Here is a 24,175-nt window from a genome sequence, read left to right on the forward strand (position 1 = left end):
ACTGCGACTCTTAAACACCAACTGACGAATTTCAGGCTTGTACCAGTCTTATGTCAGTTTCTCGAATCAAGTCCCACCTACAACGCATCCCGATTGGATGGCGACGGACTCTGGTCATTTGATCGAACTGTCAATCATAAAAATGTCAGTCTGTGTGTCCCCATGTACTGTCCAGCCTACCATTGTCGGCTTCCGGCTCTTTGAAGTTGTCTACGTCACGTGTTCCCATGTACAAAGATTCCCGCCAGATTTCCACTCAAGAGCTCAAACAAAGACTGGGTTACGTAAGAGGATTAGCCAACTTAGGCACTTGGAAAAACAAAGCTTACCTGGCTCCACTTACAGACTTATAAATACATGTATAATACAAGGGGTTGGGGTAAAACATCACATCCCCCCACGCTTGAGAATAAAATCAGGATTTTATTCACTCAAACTAAAAAAGCAAAAGTGTTACACGATATAAAGAACAAAATCAGCAAAATGAACTAAATGCTAAACTGAGTATGAACACGAAAATATAACAAATGATCTATATCATTTCGGCGCTTCTACTCATGAAATCTGCGCCTACGTTTTCAGATCCTTTCACGTATCTGATCTGCATCTGGTACTGCTGTAAAACCAGCGACCATCGCATCAATCGACCATTGGACAACTTTGCCTGCGCCAGATAGGCGAGTGGTTGGTGGTCGGTCTCCAATATGAACTTACGTCCATATAGGTATCGCTCGAACCGTGATATGCCGAACACGATTCCAAGACATTCCCTCTCCGATACTGAGTAATTCTTCTCGGCAGCAGACAACTTCCGGCTGCCGTATGCGACAGGAAAAAGCGTCTTGTCATGCTCCTGGAGCAGTACTGCTCCCAGTCCCGTGTCGCATGCATCGGTGCGCAGAACGAATTCTTTATCCAAGTCCGGTAGACGAACAACTGCGTCGGATGTAAGTCTATCCTTTAGCGTTTGGAATGCGTGCTCACACGCATCTGTCCAAACGAACTTACTCGGGGTCCGTTTCTTGGTTAGGTCAGACAACGGGCCCGCAATCGCGCTGAAATTAGCGACATACCTCCGGTAATATCCGGCCAGTCCCAGGAATGACCTCACTTCCGTTTTCGTGGTGGGGCGTGCGGCGTTTCTCAACTGCTCCACCTTCGACTTCTCTGGAGACAGCGTGCCTTGGCTCAGGGTATGTCCTAAATAGTCTAATGTCCTGAAACCAAGGTGACATTTGGAAGGGCGGGCTGTCAAGCCCTCCTGACGTAGCCGCTCCAAAACGTCAGCTAACAGAGCGAGGTGTTCACCCCATGTCTCTGTAGCTAACAAGAGGTCATCCATGAAGTTGTGGACACCCCTATCGCGCAAGGGCTCCAACAACTTCCGCATCATTCTGGTAAAGACGCTGGGCGCGTTTTGTACCCCGAACGGCATCACCAACCATTGGTATGTCCCGTCGGGAGTAGCAAAAGCAAGCTTCGGTCGGTCTTCTTTCCTTACCGGAATTTGCCAATACCCCTTGGACAAATCCAGTTTGGAAAAATATTTCGCTTTCGAGACCGAAGCGAAGATATGTTCGGGGTCAGGTAGCATTTCAACTTGAAATTCTGTCACCTGATTCAGCTTCCGGTAGTCGACGCAGAACCGATGGGTGCCGTCCTTCTTCTGCACTAAGACTACTGGTGAGCTGTACGGAGAGTCGGCAGGTTCGATTACTCCTAGAGCAATCATCTGCTCGATTTCTTCCCTTACAACTTGTCGTTTCGCGTGGGGCAAGGGGTAGGGTTTACGCTGAACTGGTCGGTCGTCCACCATCTTTAACCCGAACTCGACAAGCGTCGTCCTCCCGGGTTTTTCTGTTAGCACGTCGGAATATCCGGCCAGCAAGGTCTCTATCTCGTTCCGCTGCCCTTCAGTTAACATGGGGTCACACTCCACGTCCGACGGAGTCTCGGCCCTCGTTAATGGACAGCTCGGGACAGTGTTAGCACCTTCCGTATCGCCTTCGATATCCTCGGTGACTATCGCTGCGACAACAAAATCGCTGGCGGTCTCCCTTTCCCGGTACCTCTTGAGCAAATTGGCATGGTACAATTTCTCTTTCGTCGGTAGCTGTATCCGGTAGGTTTGACCTCCGACCTTCTTGGTGACGACGTATGGACCCCTCCAGGAAACTTGCAACTTGTTGTGTTCCTGGGGCAACAACAACAACACTTTGTCCCCTACCTCAAACTGACGTGGTTTTGCGCGCTTATTGTAATTTTTCGCCTGTTGCGCCTTAGCTCGTTTGAGATTTTCTTGCGCGAGAGAACAAACCTCTTCCAGTTTGTTGCGCAAGTCCGCGACGTACTGGTAGGTAGTGCGTACTTCCTCTACAGCGTGGTCGTCTGTCCACAGCTGTCTCAGTACGGCGATTGGGCCGCGTACGGTTCTCCCGTACAAGAGTTCAAAGGGAGAGAACCCCAGACTCGCTTGCGGTACTTCCCGGTATGCAAAAAGCATGGCCGGAATATACCGGTCCCAATCCTTGGGGCGGCCTTCGCACAATTTCTTGAGCGTGTTTTTCAAGGTCCCATTAAACCGTTCGACCAATCCGTTACATTGGGGGTGATACGGTGTAGTCGTGAGGTGTTTAATCGACATGAGACGATTCACCTCCGCCATCACACGACTCATAAATTGTGTTCCTTGATCGGTCAAGATCTCGTCGGGCACTCCGACTCTTGACCAGATCGCAAACAGAGCTTCCGCGACGGTTTCCGTGTCAATGTTACGCAACGCAACGGCCTCCGGATAGCGTGTAGCATAATCGACAACCGTTAAAATATATCGATTTCCGTGCGCAGACGCGGGTTTTATCGGTCCGATTAAATCCACGGCAACACGTCTAAATGGTTCATCGATAAGGGGCGTACTCCCCAAAGGGATGGGTCGCTGATCCGTTTTCGGTGCCATTCTCTGGCATTTGTCACAGGAGAGACAGAACCGTTTTACGTCTCCCTGGACACCTGGCCAGTAAAACTCTTTTACAAGACGGTCACGCGTCTTAGCAATTCCCATGTGTCCACCCATGAGACTCTCGTGTGCAAGTTTCAGTACTTCGCAACGCTTTTCCTTTGGCACGACGACTTGCTTGAAGTGTTCGTTGTGTTTCCTGGCGTGGCGATACAAGATTCCCTTCTTGTAGACAAACTTCACCGCGCCGTTCGGAGTTTCCCTTTCTGTTCCCGCTTCTGCGTGTTTGTGCAACTGCGCCAGAGTTGCGTCCTCCTGTTGCAGTTTCCTTAACTCCGCTGGAATAACATTACTAACCGGTGTCGATGTAACTTGGATTGGCTTTTGTTTCGGCTGTCGACTCATGGCCCTGGTTTCAACAGCACTCACTGGCATAGGTGTGCAGGTTTCGGGGTTCGGCTGGGGTAACACATAACGGCAACCCAATATGACGTCATGTGATAGCCCCTCCAAGCAAGCAGCTTCAATTTTCCCCTTCACGTATGGTGAATCGAGGTCAATGACAGCTACTGGTAATGAGTCACGCGCGCAGTTCGCGTACTGAACTTCTATTACCTCCCCTGTATAGTCCTCCGGCTTGACATATTTCTTGTCGACAAGCGCGGGGACGCTGCACCCAGTGTCATACAAGATGGTGGCGCCTTCACCATTGACAGTTGCGGCCGCAAGGTTGGCTGGGTTGCGACTCGCTTCCGGCACACCTTCCTTCTTAGCTACGACATTCACCTGGGTCTGCCTGCCCTTGGGACAGTCCCTGGCAAAATGCCCCAGGCGCTTGCAATTAAAACATGTCGGCGGCCCTCGCCGACTTGCAAGTCCTGGTTTCGTGGGTGAGGCCTGTCCAGGTCGATAGGCGGCAGCCCTACCTGTAGGTGCCCCTCCGACCTTCCCGTCGCCCTGACGGTTACGGACAGCCGGCTCAACCTCCCCCATACGACGCGACTCAGAGGGTCGGGGTCGGTCAGCAACCCCGGAACCTCCACTCTTCGAGTGCGCCTGCTCGTATCGCTCCGCCATGTTAGCGATCTCTTCGAGCGTCCGGTGTTCTCTTTCTGCTAAGAAAACTGTCAACTCGCGACGGTAAGTACCCAGGACATGTTCCTTGAGTATTACCTCGCGTAGCCCTTCGTACGTGCGTTCGACTTCGGCCATTTTCATCCACTTCTCAAATAAACCTCGAACACGGTTGTGGAATTGAGAGTGGGTCTCTGTTACCTTTTTCACCGAGTCCCGGAAAAGTTTCCGGTAAGTCTCGGCGGTCAGCCGATAATGGCAGAGAAGCGCCTTCTTGAGGGCAGTGTAGTCATCAGCCTCTTCTGCAGTTAAGCCGTGGTAGACTTCCCGAGCTGCACCTTGCAAAAAGGCTGAGACATTAATGGCCCAGTGCTGTTCAGGGACCTGATGAGCGCGTGCGAGTTTCTCAAACTGGACGAGAAAATCGTCAATAGCCTCCTCCCTATCATTGAAGCGTGACATGTTGATCTGGACTATCCGGTGGTCGATGAAAGGTCGGCCGGTTGTTCCAGAGCTTGTACTGGCGTCGTCCCGTCCGTTGGTCCTAACTTCAACTCTGACCTTTTCCATCTCCAGAGTGTGAGCGAGTCTGGCTAGCTCCAGCTCTTTCTGGGCGTCTCGGTCCGCTGCTTCTCGGTCCGCGGCTATCTTGGCTAACTCTTGGTCCGCTGCTATCTTGGCTAGTTCTCTCTGGGCTTCTCTTTCCGCTGCTTTTTCGGCCTTCCATTCCTTGATCCTTTCTTCTATAAAGGTTGCCAGGCGATCTCCCTCGTATCCAAGATCTTCCGACCCCATGGCGCGGTATTCCTTTATCATTTGTCGTTCGGTAGCCATTATATTAATGTAAAGTGATACCTTGTCTCAAAATTCAAACAATATACAGATATTTGTAATACCAGTTTAAATACTTACCTGTCGACAACAACTAGTTTCGTTCAGGTAAGATATTTGTTCGATATCTGCTTCACACGTACTGCTATGAATGGAAGACCTACAAAGCCTGCACATATGACAATAAAAATACAAGATGAGAAAATCACAAAATTTCAAATACAAAGAATGGAAAATATCTCACACTGTTCACTAATACTTCTACCAATAACTTTAAGTCCCAAAATAATATATATGTCTAATTCATATCCCGGACGAGCCCCCACTGTGGGGGTGTAGTGGTTGTCTAGGGGTGGGGTTCTTCTTATAGACTTTAACGAATTATGAGAAGTTCCCCTGGTCCTTATTCAGAAGGTTAATTCTGGACACTATATTATTTATTGACTAAATATATTTATGGCTACGAGCCCCCAGTCAGCAATGCCGACAGTTAAATTAAAAGAAATACAAAGATGAAATTTAAACAATAACAATTTAATAAATGAAATTTAAAAGAATTTAAAGTAATCAATGTCTCTCTTTCACCCAATGATCCCTTTGATCATCATTTGAGTTCACAGTGTGAGGAGATTTTTCCCTTCTTGAGTGCTACTCATCTAAATCTCTTCGTTCCCTTGTCTTTCTCTCCTTTCGTGATCTCCACTTCCGCTTCCTCTTCTATAATCCTTGTTCCTTGCCGTTATCTTGACTTCCGGTTCCTCTTCTAGTATCCGGAACCCTTGACGATATCCCTTGAGGTCACCCGAAATTCACTCGGTATCTCTCACCGTCACCCGAAATTCTCTGAAATTCTCTCGTCCCCGAAATTCTCTGAAATTCTTTCGTCCCCCGAAAGCTTCCTGTTGAAAGGTATAATGCATTAGCATAGGGTTATAAAAATCTTCCCTCACACTACGTCACTGAACTGAACCATCAGTTTAAGGCGGGACATTTGGGTCGCGCATGCGCACACATCGAAATTCCCATACACTTCCGCCGCTTACAAAAATGGCGCCATAACACAATCACACAAAGGATTCAAATATCTACATACTGAGCCCTATCAGTATATACATACAAAATATTTCAAATACGATTGTACTAAAATATTACTACGATTAGTAATATGACTATCTATATATTTATATATATTTATATATATTTCCTACACAAGCGTACCAAATCCACAGTATTCACATTCAAATGGTGATAAACGGCAATCCGTTACTCAATGGCAAAATCTATCATTACGTAAACAAATTTCTTGTCTACCAAAATATAACTACGCAAAGAATTACAATATTAATTCTTATAGCGGCTAGCGAGCAATACAATTCTTCACAAATACAAATCGTCCTTTCAAAAGGGCGTAAACGTAATAATCCACGAAATAATATGCACACATATTACTAGCGAAAGAAGAGAACATTTTCGCCTCACAAAATAAGGTGTACATAGTAACATTATGAATAATGATGCAACGAATCAACATCGTAATCAATCGTAAACAAAAGTACTAGCTAAAGTCATGAAAAAAATGCAAAATATTAAGGTCATAATTAACTAATCATACTTCAATACAAGTAAAATGTATACATACGACAAATTCTCTTCAATTAACAGCAGTCGTATCAAGCAGAATCAACGTAACATCAAACTTACCTGATCGAAGCTATTTCATGAATTTCCTAAATTCCGCCAATTTTTACGAATGGCTAACGGAGTGTGTGTCACTGCGACTCTTAAACACCAACTGACGAATTTCAGGCTTGTACCAGTCTTATGTCAGTTTCTCGAATCAAGTCCCACCTACAACGCATCCCGATTGGATGGCGACGGACTCTGGTCATTTGATCGAACTGTCAATCATAAAAATGTCAGTCTGTGTGTCCCCATGTACTGTCCAGCCTACCATTGTCGGCTTCCGGCTCTTTGAAGTTGTCTACGTCACGTGTTCCCATGTACAAAGATTCCCGCCAGATTTCCACTCAAGAGCTCAAACAAAGACTGGGTTACGTAAGAGGATTAGCCAACTTAGGCACTTGGAAAAACAAAGCTTACCTGGCTCCACTTACAGACTTATAAATACATGTATAATACAAGGGGTTGGGGTAAAACATCACAGTGCTGCTTTGATTAACACGAACCACGCACTAGACACACTATTATCACTGCGAAACAAAAACTAACCCAAACCACTCCATACCCCAAAATGGTATTGCCCTACTAAAATATCTGATTTTTTTTGTTATTATATCTGTGCATTATTTAATGGCATTTCATATGTTAAATGCGATTAATGAAAAACTATTTGTTATGTGTATTTTGTGATAAAAAGTATATTTTGTGTATATAAAAAAGCAGCAACAACAACAAACACAACACCAGATACGTTATGCATTGCTCCCGAAGCACTTCTTGCATTTAATTATCGTAAGTAATCCAAATATCTATGCCCTCCAGTTTTCCAGATGCCTGCCCTACAAGCAAAAGAATTCCAGATTCTCTAAAAACTGTGACCAGATCGCATTTCTTTTCGCTCGTTGGTAACGGGATAGACGCTTTTTGTTTCTCATGATATTTTAAAGCTTATAATTGACAGAGACTGGAAAGCGTGATTCAATGAAGGCAACTTTTGCATGTTCTTCGCTAATTGTTGTCGGTTCAAATCTACATGAAGCTCTATCAGACGCAAATTATTTAAGTAATTATACAGAGAGTTCATATATATCTTTATAGCATCGTGTTGTTGACTAATACTGGCAATGTCTTTTCACAAAGGGATACAACAATTAGGTCATGCAACCATGGTTTGCTTTATGTTGGCGCCCCATATCCCCATACCAACTGATCTTGCTGACTCGAGATATCACCTCTTTTTTTATAAAATAGTTTAGTCTTGAGTATTTATTTGTCTTTTTCTTTTAACTAACCTCCCTTTTGTTTTCTGGGGAGGGGGGATTTTTGTTATTATGAATATATAATGTATTGATTAAAATCTGAAGATAAAAAAAAAAAGATTTTGTCGAGGTTGCTCTATTTCTGTTCTATTATTTTGATACAAGTTTTCTAAACCATGTCTTTTTTCTATTAATTTGTGTCTGTACTCCCCTCTAATCAGGCATACATATCATGGTGGGCTGGTTTCCTTGCTCCTTTTTTCGTTTATGTATTAGTTGAATAGTTTGGGGGTTGTGACCTTTGCCCTAGGTCAGTTTCGTTTATCCCCTTGGGTGATGCATATATGTTTGATTTGCTGTCTGTGTATGCCTTCTTTTGTGTTAAGAGGACTTGTCTAGTTAGATCAAATTATGTGAGTTTTCTTTTCTATCTATATCCATTCTGGACAAAAAGGTTGGTTTTTTTTCTGGTGAAAAAAGAGTTCCAAAGATTTGTAATATTCTAAATAATATATGAAATTATAAATAAGTTTTTGAACTGGTTGTGGTATTATCTAGTGCGTGCATGTTTACTTGTTCTCTCTGTCTCTCTCTCTCTCTCTCAATTTTTACTTATTTTCATCATGAGATTGTATAGTATCTCGGATTTTATCCACATCTTGTTGTCAAAAGATGATTGAAAGTTGCTCAGAAACAAACGTGATTGATTAAAAAAAATCATGCATCATAGAATGATCAAGAGTTGATTGATTCAGAATAATAGTTCAGAGCTTGTGACTGACTGATTGATCTTGAAATTCAAGTCGTATTCGCCCATTCGGGCATGCACGACTAGTTATTGCCCACGCCGTGGGCTATTCAATTTATCACACGGGAGTAAATAACAGCCACACACTCCCGTATGCTATTTCATTTGTCGTGTCCAGGGCAGTAAACCCCTATCGATATTGATCCAATCAATCACTCATCTAGAGTTAAGACTATACTGCAGCGTAAGTCATCCGGTAGGAATAAAACGACACATGTGACGACACCTTGATTTCGTGCTTGTTAGAAGAGTTCGCTTGTTATGTGGCGCTTTTGTTTGGTTTTCGTTATCTAGGAGATAATCGACCATGGTGTCATCACTTGGATGAAGTAAATAAAAACATAAAATATGAAATTAATGGATGGAATAACAAATATCTTAGCAGCGATATAAAATAGAACAACACGAGCACGGTATGAAAACTATAACAATTTAATCAATTACATAAACAAAAATGGAATTGAACATGACAGTTAAATGATGGTTTTTCATAGAAATACAATTACCAACTGTATAAGAAATGCAATTGGCCATGGTCACGTTGTGTGAGAAAATTTGCTAACCATTCCTGCCTCATGTTTATACATGTCTTCTGGTAGAATTGTAATTCAAAGTATTTTGGGTACTGTCAATACGTGTTATATAATAATAATACTTTAGGCCGATTCTGAAACAAAGAAATTACATGTCCGTGACTTAGCCAATGCGTTACAGTCAAGTTCGCGGTTAATTCAAAGAGAACCTTGCCGCGGTGGTGACAAGCTCTGTTTATTTTGCAATCAGCCATTGGTGTCACCGGTCAGCTTAGACTTAGAGACCGGAAAACCCGACATTATAACATATTAGTGCTACTACCCCAGACAGTTTACAAAGAGACCACCGGTATCCAGTGAGACCTAAGATTTCTCACACAGCCGTACATTATCCTCTTACATTTATTTTGGAAGAGTCAGTACAGTTTTGGATTTGACTGAAGAAACATCACGTACTCTGAGAGCAAATTGGGCGCTCGTAAAAAGGGCGGGAAAAGGAGTTCTTGGAACTTTGGACGAGATTTAGAACAAAGGCTTCTGAGGTAGAATATCTTCGCCCGAATCTGTCTCACCCGAAGATTAGTGAGTGAGAAGACATGGAGAGCATGTGGAAATAGGCAGTTATGCGAAGGCGGAGGGCAAGGAAAATAGGCAGATGTGCGAAGGCGCAGAGCCGGGAGAATAGGCAGTTGTGCGAAGGCGCAGGGCAAGGAGAATAGGCAGTTGTGCGAAGGGCCAGAGAACGGAAACAATGGTACCGGAAGTACCGAACACGATACAAGGCGGAAGTTACAGATGAGTAACATAGAAGGGACACGGGAAGGAAACACTGTCACCTTTAATTTCGCGTGATGAAATAAGTGGCAATTTAAATAGGTCTTAAATTGATTGGAAGCAATGGAATTGAAAAATTGTCCTGTAATTGTTTAATACCATGATATAATTTATTAAATTGTTATACCTGTCACCTTATCATTCTTTATGCTTTATACACCTAGACCGTCGGCCTTTCTGAATGAGGGCTCTGAGCTATTTAATCTTTTAATTGTCCGTCCTTCGCCGATGTTAGTAAAAATGCCGTAGGGGGCACGTGACATCCATTCTGCTTTATCAATAAAACAAATTTCATCATAGAATCGAGTGAACGATCGAACTCATTTTTTTTTAACACGCCTGAATAAGCTGGTTATTTGAAGTCCTCCGAATCAAGGTTGGTGACTGGTCAGAGTCGCTGTATTCCTTTTCGTCTTCTCTCTATCTCTTCTGCCTCTTCCGGCTTATCAACCGTAACATGATTGTGTACTTTCCGTTACACTATGTGGTGCACATATGGAGTTGTTTTTCCCTGCATACATTAATAATTGTCAGGCTTTTTTCTTCTGGGGTTGAACAATAATCCTCACTCTTGTTAGATGAGATATCGTCTTATCGTAATTCAACATAAATAAGGCTAAAATGGTTCAGTTCGCAACCTCCCGCTGATACACAACCCTATTACCTCAAAATTAATATCTTCCATAGCAGATAGCCGCATTCCTAAATGGACTATGACATACCCTAGACACAATAAACCGTACTACGCCCATATGGGATATAAGTCACTAAGCAGGTTAAGTGTCGGTCAGCGTGCGCTCATTTCTCGATTGAAAAGAATTCACAACTTAATTACACGAATTAATTAATGGACTTTACGTTTTGTCCTAACGTCATTACTTGCTAACTAGCAATTCATTGCATTAACATTTCCATACATAGTAAAAGTCAGTTCTTAGCCTTCCTGATTAAGTTCATTTAAGATAGATGAATTCGACCCTTCTCACAATTCGTATCAAACGTAATTCATGAAATCTATGGGATACATGATTCCTATTACACACAAACGAGTAAATTCGATCAAATTCATATCAAGGAAATATTATGCGACATGAAAATACTTGAGTCCTATAACATTCAAGACAAACGAATGCAACAATTAACTTCCGTAGTCAATGAAAATTTAAGTATGAATTTAAAACAAATTCAAATAAATAATTACCATCTTATATCAATGAACATATTGTATGCGACCGAGACAAGCCTTGTGCCTGATGGGACTCGCTCTCTTTCTATGAAGCAGAATCTCTTTCATTTTAAGTCTTGTTTCCCTCAAATTCAAGACACTCGTCCCTTGGTCAATTTATAACAGTATAACACTTTCTACTCCCCCGGAATCAAAAACTTTCCCTTCCTCCGAAAAACTTGGACTGACTAATGTTGTGAGGGAAATTACTTAAATCATTGAATTTCGTCTGGGAATCACAATTCTTGTCAGGATTAACTTAACCTGACCACCAAATAAAAATAACACGCCCATCGAAGTTAGAATAATTCTCTCTATTCCGCCAATATTAATAACAATTTCTAGAAAAACTCATTTTATGACAGTTATTTCCAAGTGACACAAATTGTCTCTGGATTGTCTCTACTTTGTCGTTTCCTGATACTTAACCCCAAGTTAATATATCTGTCTGACCGTTATTCAACCAGATTCTGCCGATCACGTCTCCAATCAGGAATGTTAAACCATTGCAGCCTAGCGATTTATTGCGGGCCTAGTCCATACGTCAAGGTGAATTGTTACACATCCAGCTTATCGCGACAAAATTAACTCGTATATGTATTGCAGTAACATTTTTCTAAAATTCACTCACAACGTTCATCGGGGTATTTGGTTACTAGACGAGTGGGAATCGGACCACACCTTTCTTTACATGTCCGAACATGGAAGGCAGGGAAAGGGCTCGGCAGTATGCTCCAAACGTCGGCAAGACGTCCCTGAAACGTCTAGGATGTACTGTAAGTCAAATTCTGCCCAGTTATCAATTAGGGGCTATTCCATTTTACCAATATGATGCTAGCCACCTTTGTAACTAGAGTCACGCTATATAGTTGTAAATTCCTACATGTTACAATTTTGAATTTCGTGTACAGAGCGTATTTTTCATGTCTTAAGAGTGACTTACAGATAATAGACCAATAGTATTTTGTTCAAGATTGTCAGATAACGATAAATTTGTCTTTTGGAACGGTGTGTTAAAGGTCAAATTCGTCTAAAATAGTTTTATCGAGTCGGACATTAATGCCAAACTGAGTACCCTTTATAACATGGGCAATTTTGGACAGTCCCTTGAAGAGCTGAGGTCAAGCCTACCCCGGGAACAGAAAATCCTCCAAGTGATCGCTCTGGTCCTTTCTTTGGTCTTATTGAGATAGACGAGATCTTCCATCAATATGTCTTCATTCTGTCCGCATCTGGAGAGTTTTAGCCTCCAGGCTATGAACCTTGTTCAGCTCATTAATCATTAGTATCGCCAGGGTTTACTGGTATCACACTTTGTCCTAGTGCTTCGACCTCAACGGCTACCTCCAAGAAACTTTGATAATTAGCTTTGTTCAGTTTCCCTTCGCATTGCATTATTTGGGTCAGCTCAGGCAACTCTGTCAAGTTTTCTATAAGGCATATAGCTGAAACTTGGTCCTTAAGTCAGATATCTCGTTTCTCGCTCTTTAAGCTGACCAAAGATGTAGTTAACCAGGTCGGCTCTTTGATGGGTCGTAGGATGATGTTTCTGTCTGGATTTGTATACATGGATTGTCTGTTGGGATTGGTAGCACCCCTTGGATTGCTTCTCCTGTTGTCTTGTGTATGCTGTTGTTGTTGAAATAGTTGAGGTAGTTGTTATTGATGTTGATGGTGCTGCTGATGTTTCCGTGTCGCTTTTGCATGATTTTTCTATTTTCTTGTCGTTGTAGCAGTTACTTTTGTTCCTGTTGTTGGTAATGATGATACTGTTGTTATTGTTGCTACTGTTTGAAGATTCTACTGTTCTTTTTCCTGTCTCTTTGTTGCCTCTGCTGTCTCCGAGGTTCGTAACACTGCCCCCTACCCACTTTGTCTCACCCCTTGCTGGTTGGTAATTATGTTTTGAGTCAGCGGGATTTGCTGTCCAATTACAATAATGTGACTTGCGGGAGTCGTGATAGGTCTCAGAGTTGGAGATGATGTCCTTGGATGGATCCCTTTTGGGGCATCTACAACGGTTGTACTTGCGATGTCGGCTCCCTCTTTGTACCGATGTTCTCCCTCTCGGCTCTGATCCTCTTGGGGTGCTACTTCTCCAGCTTGTATTGACATTTTCTTCCCAGATTGATAGTAAAGTGGTTCTCTCTGCTTGAACACTTAAGTTCCACCCTGTTGCATCATGTAGCCATAGGCCGATTATTGTACTCAAGCCTCTATCAGGAATTAACGCTTCCATCTCTGACTATAATTCTGCTACGTCCTTCTTCGTTCTGTGCTAGTCGACGACTGAATATCAGAGCTTGTGGTTGAACAGGGATTGAAAATTGTCTGAACGCGGACATGATTGAAAATAACCTGATCCGTGGACATAATCTTGTAGTTGTTTTTGGCCGCCTTAGCGACCTGCCTAATTTGTGTAATCAGAGTTGATATATGACAGGTTCCAAATCGTTGGAAGAGATGTAGGTTTGATTGTTCAAGAGACCATTGTCCTGTTGTATAATTGTCAACATTTGTGTTCTGTTGCGAGTATTAATCACATGTTGTTCGTTCGTCTGCGTTGAAATAATAGAGTTCACTTTTGACTTCATGTTGGGTTTCGTTCGGTGCATTGGAGTCCGGGTACGTTCATCTTTCATCTTTTTGGGAGTTGGATGTTGTACTCTCGATTTTTATTATCTGCGGCTTCAATTCTGAAGAAATCTTAGAACAGCATAAAAACATGTTCAGAAAGGATGCTTGCCTTTGTTAGAGATATATTGACTTTTGGTGTTTGCTTTAAGATTTTTTCTTCTTCTGAATATATCGAAAGTTTTAATTTTGTGTGTGCAATGTTGTTAAGGGAAGCTCCTTTCTTTGACACTCTCCCATAATGAGGAAGTGTGTTTCCTCCTCCCCAACGCTGCTTCTGCTTCAATTGCCATTCCCTTAATTTTGGGTAGCAGTTGAATTTTCATAGCTAACCCCCCCCCCCCCGGAAAAAACATAAACATGAGTTTGAGTGTAATTTAGAGTTGGTCAAAATATTGTGTATTGGTTTTGATGATACTTTAGAAAGCGCGAACGTAGCTGAAGACATCAGTAGCGGACGTAGCTGAACACTTGCCATCAGTACGAATCAGACTTCAGTTAGATCATATGCTGCAGATTTTTTGTGAATGAAAATTTATTTGTATAGGTTTGCATTTTCAGAGTTTGAGAGGAAAGCTCCTCTCCCTACCTGCTCATGCTTTTTTAATTCATTATCAGTATAAATGGTATTTCCAGACATTATAAGAAATGATATTCAAAATTTGCAAGATATTCCAGATAACTTGCATTTCTCCATATTTTCAAATGTTGGTTTACTTTCTGCAAACGGATAAGGAGGTGCGGTTAAAAAAAAGAAATATTATTCCCACCGACGGATGAATCCAATATTTTTGGCATGAAACCGCAAACACACTTTTTGTTTCTAGGTTATCAGACAACGTGATAACTTAGTGTAACAAACTTTTCTTTCCACTCCACATTTTCATACATGTTTGAAGCCGTTTTCATAAAGTTACATAATGTTAGTTGCCCGAGTGCGCACTTCAGGCCCACATGAGCCATTTGTTTAAAATGTCCTTTAGGGGTAAAATGTAAGTATAATATATATTCCACTTTTATGAAATAGGAGTAAGAAATAAAGTCTAAATCCTTATCGATTTTTACGGGGTGGTGGGGTGGGGTGGAGTGGGTATAGCTATCGCTAGGTCCTTCTGTCTCTGCAAACATTTTCGTTTCCCGAGCATCCCTTTCAAACCGCTCAATGGTACACATATTGGACCATTGGTACAGATATGCCTTTTTATATTCCGTTCTTCAGTTTCAATCTGTTGATTTCGTCCGTCATTCATGCATTCATTAAACACGCTTTCAGGTCCATAACGTAACTCTCAACCCGTTCAAAGAATCTCTGTCAAACTTCACACACATTGTGTTAATAGCCCAGATGAAACCTTTGCTATTCAGTTCTTTGGCTTCAATATTATGTTCACGTATTTGCCCGTTCTACTCTAAAAACCGTTCAGGATATCTCATGTAACACTTAGTATTCTTGTTAGACTAGTGGACCAAATGTTCCTTTTGGTTTTTACCAAGTCGAACGGTTCAATATTTGTAATGGTTTTTTGCCCCCTTTGGATTGTCCACACATTCATACGTTATCCACACTTTTGTTTCCTGGACAAACATTACAGAACCGTTTGAAATATATCTGAAACTTGTCAAACTATTAGTCTTGAGGTGTAGGTGTTCCTTTACTATTTACACTTTTTAACATCCAGTATTTTAATGTTTTCATTCATTTGTTTGCCCATTCATTTACCATTCACACTCAAAACTCACGATACATATTCCCTGCATACTTTGTATATACGTACTTCTTGTATACGAAATCTTTGACGAATCAATCCGTCTCCAAGCAGACCTTTTTGTTTGGCGGGGGATGTATATGACAATCTTCTTCGGGTATGTAATCTGGGGGATATAATTGTTAGAATGTTTGTTTGTCTGTCTGTCCATGTAAAGTTTAGTTTCCGGAAAACAACTCTCAAACTGATTAAAATACGTCACCCAAACTTGGTACACGTCACCCAAACTTGTTACACGTCAGGCATGTTTCGAAGGGGCGTTCTTTGATGCATATAATTTTCCGCTTTCAATATTTTTAAAAAATGTTAGTGTGTAAGCAAAGTGCTAGACAAGTAATATATAACTCGAGTATTATACCATACTGTTCTATCATAAATTAGTATAAAAACTGAGAGGACTAGACCACCGGTTGCTTTCAATAGAAGCACACAAGTAAGGAAGGGGGGGGCAAATATCCTCACTATATCAGTACTGTTCACTAATTTAACATTTTGTAGGCCAAATGGAAAGCGTTTAATGATAGAAAATGAAATTCACACTAGTATGAAAATACCTTAAGGGCTTATTATTTCAGATGTTATCTCTTTTGTGGCTAGCATTAGATATGATCTCTTCATTATATAGTTCATACACTCGCCTTTCTACAACACGAACATACGGAATACTTTAGGGCTTATCGTCAGCGGCTTGCAGCGTCCGCCGGTCTCAGTAGTTGTTCGAAGTTTATGAATAAAGGCGAGATAAATAATTAATATTTATCATTAGTGCATTTCATCGTTTTCGCGGAAAAGCGTGTAGTTTATTATTACGGGCAAACATTTGCTTCAAAAAGGGTCCCAGCCATCTTCAGATGAAGAGAAAAAGAAAAGAAAAAATACCCCCTCCCCCAACAAAAACCCACACGTTCGTCGATTCAGTGTACGCTTTTGCCTCTAATTTTGCTGTTTATTATCATGTACTATATATATATATATATATATATATATATATATATATATATATATATATATATATATATATATATATATATATATATCTTTTTTTAAAAAAATTTCTTCAGACTTCATCTTAGTTGAACTTTAACTTTCAACTATTCGCTTTTTGCTTCATGTTTGTATTATGTTTATGAATACGATTAGCAAACTGTTGTAGTTATGCTGTTGTACCCTGTTAAGTGCTGGATGACACCTTGGACTAATAGAAATTATTGAACGTCATCGCCACACTGTAGCGTTGGTAGTATTGTATTTTCATTTGTTTATCCATATGTTCATTCGTACTTCTGTGTGTGTGAGAGAGAGAGAGACTGGGGGGGGGGGACCTTCACGAACATACTTGCGTAGTCGAGTGTGTTCTTTAGAATTTAAGTACACTAAATAAAACTGGAATTAATAAATAAACGATTGACAAGAGCAGTTAACAGTTAAGACTGAGAACAAAATGCATTTCCTGTACTAAAAAGACCCCGTTAAGTACGTCAAAATTTACAATCACGGTTTGTAAATATCTATTTGATTGTGCGCTCTTCCTCATTCAGCACTGACGACGGCACAGTTTTACGTGACTTGCACCACGAGTTCGCCAGCTCTCCCGTACAGTGCATTCATTTTTCTCGCAGGTCTAAATGTGGCAGCTTTTGTCATCAATATGATTTGATCAGTATCGATGCAAGATAGAGCGGCCCATTTATCAGTGTGACGTCATACAGTGCTTTCCCTACGTGAGCCTTACATCGATCTAGAATGTATATGATATTTTAAATCTAGGAGGGGGGATACGGGCAGATCTTAAGTGGAGTACATTGCGGTTTTTCTCACCCGATAGACGATCATCCTTCCCGAGTGCTTGATGTTGGCATATTTATTTGACGTACTCAACTGGCCATGCATTTGACATCGGTGGATCCATTATTTTTCATACTAAGTATATTTGTTCCTTCTGGCAAAGCAACTTTCCTTCTGAGTGGAAGGAGACCATCAGAACCGATGACAACTCCAGGAAAATTCAGTGGTAAGATCTACATGTATCGCTTCGTTAGTCGGTTAATGTGGTGGGTGATGACCAAATTTGCCTCAAAGATGATCACTAGCATGAATCTTTCGGATTATTCAAACTTGGCATGGTTATATTCACTATCTACTCGATTTTTTGCAGAGATGCACACGTACAAACACAGAGATTCATTGTTCACTTGTCTTGTTCCATGCCTCTGTGTTTCTAGAATTATATATCCCAAGGTAGGATCTTTTCTATCCTTACTCTCTCTCTCTCTCTCTCTCTCTCTCTCTCTCTCTGTTTAGGCCTTAGTAAGGAAGATCGCCGAGTTAATCGAGGTGAAGAGCACTGATAAAAAATGCAACAGCTGGGAGAATATTGAATTTTTACACACTCTTGAGATTGTTTTCATTTGTCTTCAATTCAATGGACCCATATCTATTAGACTTTGAATCACACTTTAAATGCGCCGTGACGATGACAAAGTAAATAGTTGAAAAACAACACATTAGTCCTTTATTTGATTTTACTGGAAGGAGATGGAGATACCTTATCTCAAGGAAGTACATGAAAGCTATGCTATGTTTCACAAAAGTATTTTTAGTATTTGAACAATCGTCAGGCGATAGAATGATTTTGCTGCTAGATTATACAAAAAACTAGTCTGTTGGTCACTGACAATTGTATTGGATTAATTTAAGATTGAAATATATCTACAATTGTAATATTCACAGAGCATTTCATACTAGATGTGTACACAGAAAGGTAATCCCCTCATCCCCCCAAAAAAAATCGCTCTTGCAAAGACGTGGGTGGGTAAATTTATCTGCGATATTTTTCATCACTGCGTATTAAAGAGAAGATTACTTTGAGGATTTTATCTTAGATTCATACAACTAAAATAATGTCGCATATGTGTGTATTGTTAGTGAATTTTACCATATTTGTGTGTGTTGTTAGTGAATTTTACCATATTTGTGTGTATTGGGTTTAACGGCACAATCCTGACTGTTAGTGACTTTTCCCATATATGTGTGTATGTATTAGAATTAAACACACATCAGTACACAACTGGCTGTGTGGCTGATGTTAAAAACAAAGTTCTAAAAGTGCTAAAAAAGAAGAATTGTGTAAAAACGTTAGGAAGACAATGTCTTCCAAATAAATCAGAACCTGACGTACAAGATAAAATCTTCCTCAGTGTAAAGAAAGCTTGCCAGTCCGTGGGTAGGTGGTTCTTACCTGGGTTTCCTCCAGGTTCTTCCTCCGCCAGTTATTCTGGACGCCATATATCGTGTTCTGAACAATGGCGTTAAACCCGTAACAATAACGAGTATATTTTTTTTAAAGATAATGACATTAAAGCTCCGAGTGGCCGAGTGGTCTAAAGCGCTCTCCGTTACGGATCACTGCCATCTCAACTCTACAAACGATATGTAAGCCTAAAAGATAAAGTGCCGGTTAAATTTGAAGGTATATGAATGTAAAAGTAACAGTTGTTGAAATCTGAGGATAATAAACACTACCAAATAATAGGAAACGTGTTCTCTTACAACATAGAATATAAAAGATAAAACATTTAAGCTACTTTTAAAGCTATAAAAATGGAAAATAAAGGTAAAGAAATATAAATCTTAAAATATAAGAATGTTTTTTAATAGAGATATAAAATTAGGCGTCTGTCATGATCAAATATTCGACAGATATCCTAAATTTAAAAACTTACAATGACATATATTGTTTATTATAAGTTTCTTTACTATTTTCTGTGCAGGTTTGAGATCGAATTGTAGACAAATCAATCGTTTTTAATTAATAAAAAATAGTTGATTTATCCGATCTATTTTACCCTTTTTAAGAGACAGAGATTTCGAACAGTTTGTCATCGGTAGTTTCAGATATAGCCAAGACTGGCATTCATTTTCTAACAAACATTTCATAGACTGGTTTGTATGCTTAATGCATTCAGTTTTTATAATGAATGGCTGTAGGCTACTATGTAGAAAGAGAAATATGAGTGTCATTTGTGTGCAAGGCCTGTAGAAAGTAAACCAGGTACGAAAGTATAAAAGACATGACATACAAGTATAGCGACCAGGGATATATATATATATATATATATATATATATATATATATATATATATATATATATATATATATATATATATATATATATATATATATGACATTCGTACTGTTTCCAGGATGAATCCGCAAAGTCGCGATTTAACTGGCCAGCGAGTCCTCAAGAAAGAAAGAATATGAAGTTTCGAGACTTTGCTATTTCCATTTTACTTTCAGTTAATTTCCATCCGTAATTATTGCTTTTATTTTGTTTTAATTATATTTTTCTATCAACACGCACACATACACACACACATAAACGACCATTTAGTGCTTTTACAGGAAATACGGTAACGTATATACACCAGCAACAACAATTTTATGTTAATTTTACAACGGCTTTTTAAAAGTTGACGGGGAAAAGCTGTAATTTTCGCATTAAATGTGCCAAAGTAATGGTAATTCCGCAGTTTTTGGAAAACAAGCATTTGTTGTCAACTATTAGATATATAGAAATAGACCGATAAATCAGCCCTTCACCCGTGATGATATTGATTTTCGGGTGAGGGGCTGATATCACCTATTCATTAAAAGCTGCAATTATCTGCATGCAAATTTGGCTGCACACATCGGTGTACATGTTATACACATACCGGTATTTCTCGTGACTGTGCAGCTACCGTCGGCTGAAGGGTTCTTTTGGTGACATGTAGATTTATATTTCCTGAGCAAATCAAATGTTTGGTGACTTGTAAATCCACCTGGAATAGCACAACCATCTGACCTCTGGCCATTTGAATTTTGCGCTTGATATGGCTGTTACCAATTACCGGCATGTGTCTAAAGTGTACGCGGGTTTGTTCCGGAATCATTTGCATAGAGCAAAATTGCTAATTTTAATGAACAGGTGACGTCAGACCCACAACATCGTCCATCAGTATCAACACAGATTTGTGGGGTTGATTTATCGGGGTAATGTAGAAATAGACGTATAAACAGATAAATAATTCGTCCTTACAAAGATTTCTCTACTCCAGATTACCAAGACCACCCTTGTCGAAGAGAATGTACAAAGTCTACCCCACCCATGATATGCCAGTATGATTTCCGACTGGAGACCTACCACACGATGTCCATGGCGTGTTATGACTGTCCCTATAATCAGTCCGACTGTTTCCGGTCACACTGTGTAGCAGCAGACGGCGTCCTCAGGGGCATCAAAGTCGTCAACCGCATGATGCCCGGACCATCTATAAATGTAAATATAATGTAGCCTGAAACAGTAAAAATAAAAAATAATACCCGACTGGTTTAGATGCATGTAAAATCGGAACAAATTTTATAACCCCAGAAATTAATATTGAAGAAATAGCTTGTTCTACCCCTGATTATCGTCTTCTCCAAATATGTATGTATGTATGTATGTATGCATGTATGTATGTAGCTTTTGGAATTTGCAGCGTTCATACTAAAATGTTTATAAAGATAAACCGCTCATATTAACACTGAACACGTCAAAATGTATCAATCTGATACTGGAACTGACCGTTTCCAACTGGATTTCGTTTGCTTTTCGGAGGATAATTATGTTCCAGAAGCACGAAACCTGTTCTTTGCCTAAGCAAATCGTGCTCAGATAATAACAAAATACAAGTTATTTGAACTAAGACGTGTGTGAATTTTAATCAGCTACACTGCAAAATGTCTGCAACAGGTGAATTTGTGAAATTGTACACGTAGTTTTCATTCACATGACTCAAAACAGGAAATTATTATGTTCTGTGGTGTAATGACGAAATATATGCTACTGTATTCCACTGGTACAGAAGGTGTCAACGAAGTGTAATGTAGCCTTTATGCTAATATTTTGATGTGTGTGTGTGTGTGTGTGATATTATCCTGATACTAGGCCTACCTGTACTAACACTGACCTCTCAATGCTGAGCACCTAGCAAGGTAGCTTCTGTACCATTTTTATACGTCTTTGGTATAACTCGGCCGGGATTCGAATCCGCGACCTCCCGCAACCGTGGCTGACGCACTAATCACTTAGGCCACCGGAGCGGTTTGATTGTGATGATTTTAAGCAATGATTAGGATGCATTACGTTGAATTACATTGAATTTGCTTGAATAGGTGTTTGTGTGTGCTTTTATGTCTGTGATGAAAAACTGTTGTATACACGTTGCTATATTCTTTCATTTAGTTTTGTAATTACTATAGATATGTGAAGGTGACACGGTTGTGGTGGACGTGTACAACGGGTTAATGAACTACGAGGGAACGAGTATCCACTGGCACGGGATTATCCACACAGACACACCGTACATGGATGGTGTTGTCATGATGACACAGTGCCCCATACCTTCGGGAACAGTTTTTCGATATAGGTAAGAAGATGGACAAAATAACGTCTTTATCACCACGCCTTACCAGCGGGTATGCCGTTTTGTTGACACCTCTTAGCTCCGTCCCAGCATATATGGCTGGTTAGAACTTAGAAGTGACACCCTGTTTTTTGCCGTGACACCCTGTTTTTTTGCCGTGACACCCTGTTTTTTGCCGTGACACCTTTCCTCTTGTTTCTAGTACTTCCCATCGTTGGCAACTTTATTTCCTTTAAAACTACTTGGTGAATATTGACGAAACGTCAGTGCCGGATTACCAAATAGGCAAAGTAGGCACCGGTCTATGGGCCCCACGCGACAACGGATCAAAATAATATCGTGTAATATTGTTTAGTAATATTTAGTAATTTTTGTTTAATAACATAAACTTTTAATTTGTTTAATAACATTAATAATTGTTAATATTTGTTTTGTGTAATAAAATTGGTTTTTTAAAATTATTGGTTGGTAAAATTAAAAACGTATTAGGCGATAATTTGCGGGTGGTGGTGGTGGTGGCAAAATTTCGACTGCGTACGGGCCTCCACAGGGTTTAATCCGGCACTGCGAAACGTGATGGTTTATTGTATAGCTTTGAACATTCAGGGTATCATTTTATGTTTCTCTTCTAAAGTTCCTTGCAAATGGTTTAAATGTTCAAAAAATCAGCTTGTGATTTTTTAAAATTTATTTATAAAATGTAATATTATATCAATCCGTGTACGTGCAGTTTTAGAAGGAAGGCATCCAATTAATATACGGATTTCAGATCATGACACATACCATTTTTATAGAAGGGTAGATTATCAGAAATTTATTCCTCAAATTAGGCAACATGTAATATATTTAGTAGTACAGAAGATGACAGATCTGACACACCTAACATTTTTGGATGACAGGTCTGACACACCTAACATGTTTTTGGTTTTGCAATTACTCGCCTTCCTCAGAGCAGCTGCTACTTCATATCAGTGTTATTAAACAAATTAAGTAAACTCTATCCCCCACCCCAGTGTACCATACGCTTTCACATTCTATATTACATACTGTAATGTTTGGGATTTGTAATGAGAGAGGAAAAGACCCGTTTCTACTGTTTTTACAGACATATATTTATTCCGTAGCATACATACTATAACTGACTCTCTTATCTCAGCTACATCTAGCCCCCTATGTATCAGCCTCATCTCTTGTCTCTAGGTTGCTGATTCAGCAGTGGGAAAGTGTGTTGCGGTATAGCACTGCTTCTAGAACACTGCATCTCTCCTTTTTCTTTAAGACGTAAAATTTGTGTTCTTAAATTGAAAATCAGTTTGTTTTGAACGAATAATAATGATAATAATACATTTTATGAGAAACAGAAATTCACATAATAGAAATTCACGAATGTAGTCACTTTTCGTCCTGATTTTCGGATATTGTCAACTTAGAACTGGGTAAAGCAGGTATACAGTAGGTTTACAGTTCTCAAGGTTTAGTTCTAATTATGTTACGGGTTTTGATTGATGGTACAGTTCAAATTCACCTTTTCAAACTAAATTGCCATTTGATGAGAGATACATATGTTATTGTTATTAACTACCTATATATTTACACAACAATTTAGTTATAACATACTACACTGGTTATAAATAAAACATCACAGCCACACAATACATGTTGTAAAACTTATAAAAGTTTTGCATTATTGTTCACCTACATAATCCTTTAGGTAGTCTGGTGGTTTTCCAATCTGATTAAAATCAGATCTGAAATGTCCAGGGTGAAGATCTGACAGCGACCGCTTAGAGGTCTTATTCTGGTGACCTTTTGAGTCAGCCAATGGAAAGGCAGCTTTCAGAAATTTGAAAGCGAATCAAATTGAAAGGCACACACAAGCTTTTCAGGCTACACTGCTGTTGTAATATTTCTTGATTTTTCGTCCAATTCCAGTTAATGGTAGCCCTAATTTAGACCAGACTTGGAGAACATTGTTGCACCATTGAGATCTATTATAAGATAGTCTATTGTTGGTGTGATGTCTCTCGCTTTATTGGGCAAACTCGTATCAACGCAGATCCCGATGTCATCGGGTTACTGGGTTTGGGTGCAACCACAATTGGAGATACCCGGGGAGTTGGTCCATC

At 40.1% G+C, this 24,175-nt stretch overlaps 1 protein-coding gene across 2 annotated transcripts in view; it reads left to right on the top strand.

Annotated features, from left to right (window-relative positions):
• Positions 1 to 24,175, top strand: part of LOC149780287 (multicopper oxidase 3-like) — a 52,105-nt gene that overhangs the window by 8,567 nt on the left and 19,363 nt on the right. Inside the window, exons 1-3 of one of the 2 annotated variants that reach the window (XM_089937095.1) lie at positions 17,171 to 17,611; positions 20,700 to 20,920; positions 21,886 to 22,052. In XM_089937095.1, the coding sequence (XP_089793221.1) occupies positions 17,485 to 17,611; positions 20,700 to 20,920; positions 21,886 to 22,052 (515 nt within the window). In that variant the 5' untranslated portion in view covers positions 17,171 to 17,484. Of the gene's footprint in view, positions 1 to 17,170; positions 17,612 to 20,699; positions 20,921 to 21,885; positions 22,053 to 24,175 lie in introns of those variants that run through there. The other variant, XM_089937096.1, reaches the window with a different exon arrangement.

Source organism: Sinohyriopsis cumingii, chromosome 16 (genome assembly GCF_028554795.1).
Source record: "Sinohyriopsis cumingii isolate HCF-2022 chromosome 16, ASM2855479v2, whole genome shotgun sequence".
Taxonomy (NCBI): domain Eukaryota; kingdom Metazoa; phylum Mollusca; class Bivalvia; order Unionida; family Unionidae; genus Sinohyriopsis; species Sinohyriopsis cumingii.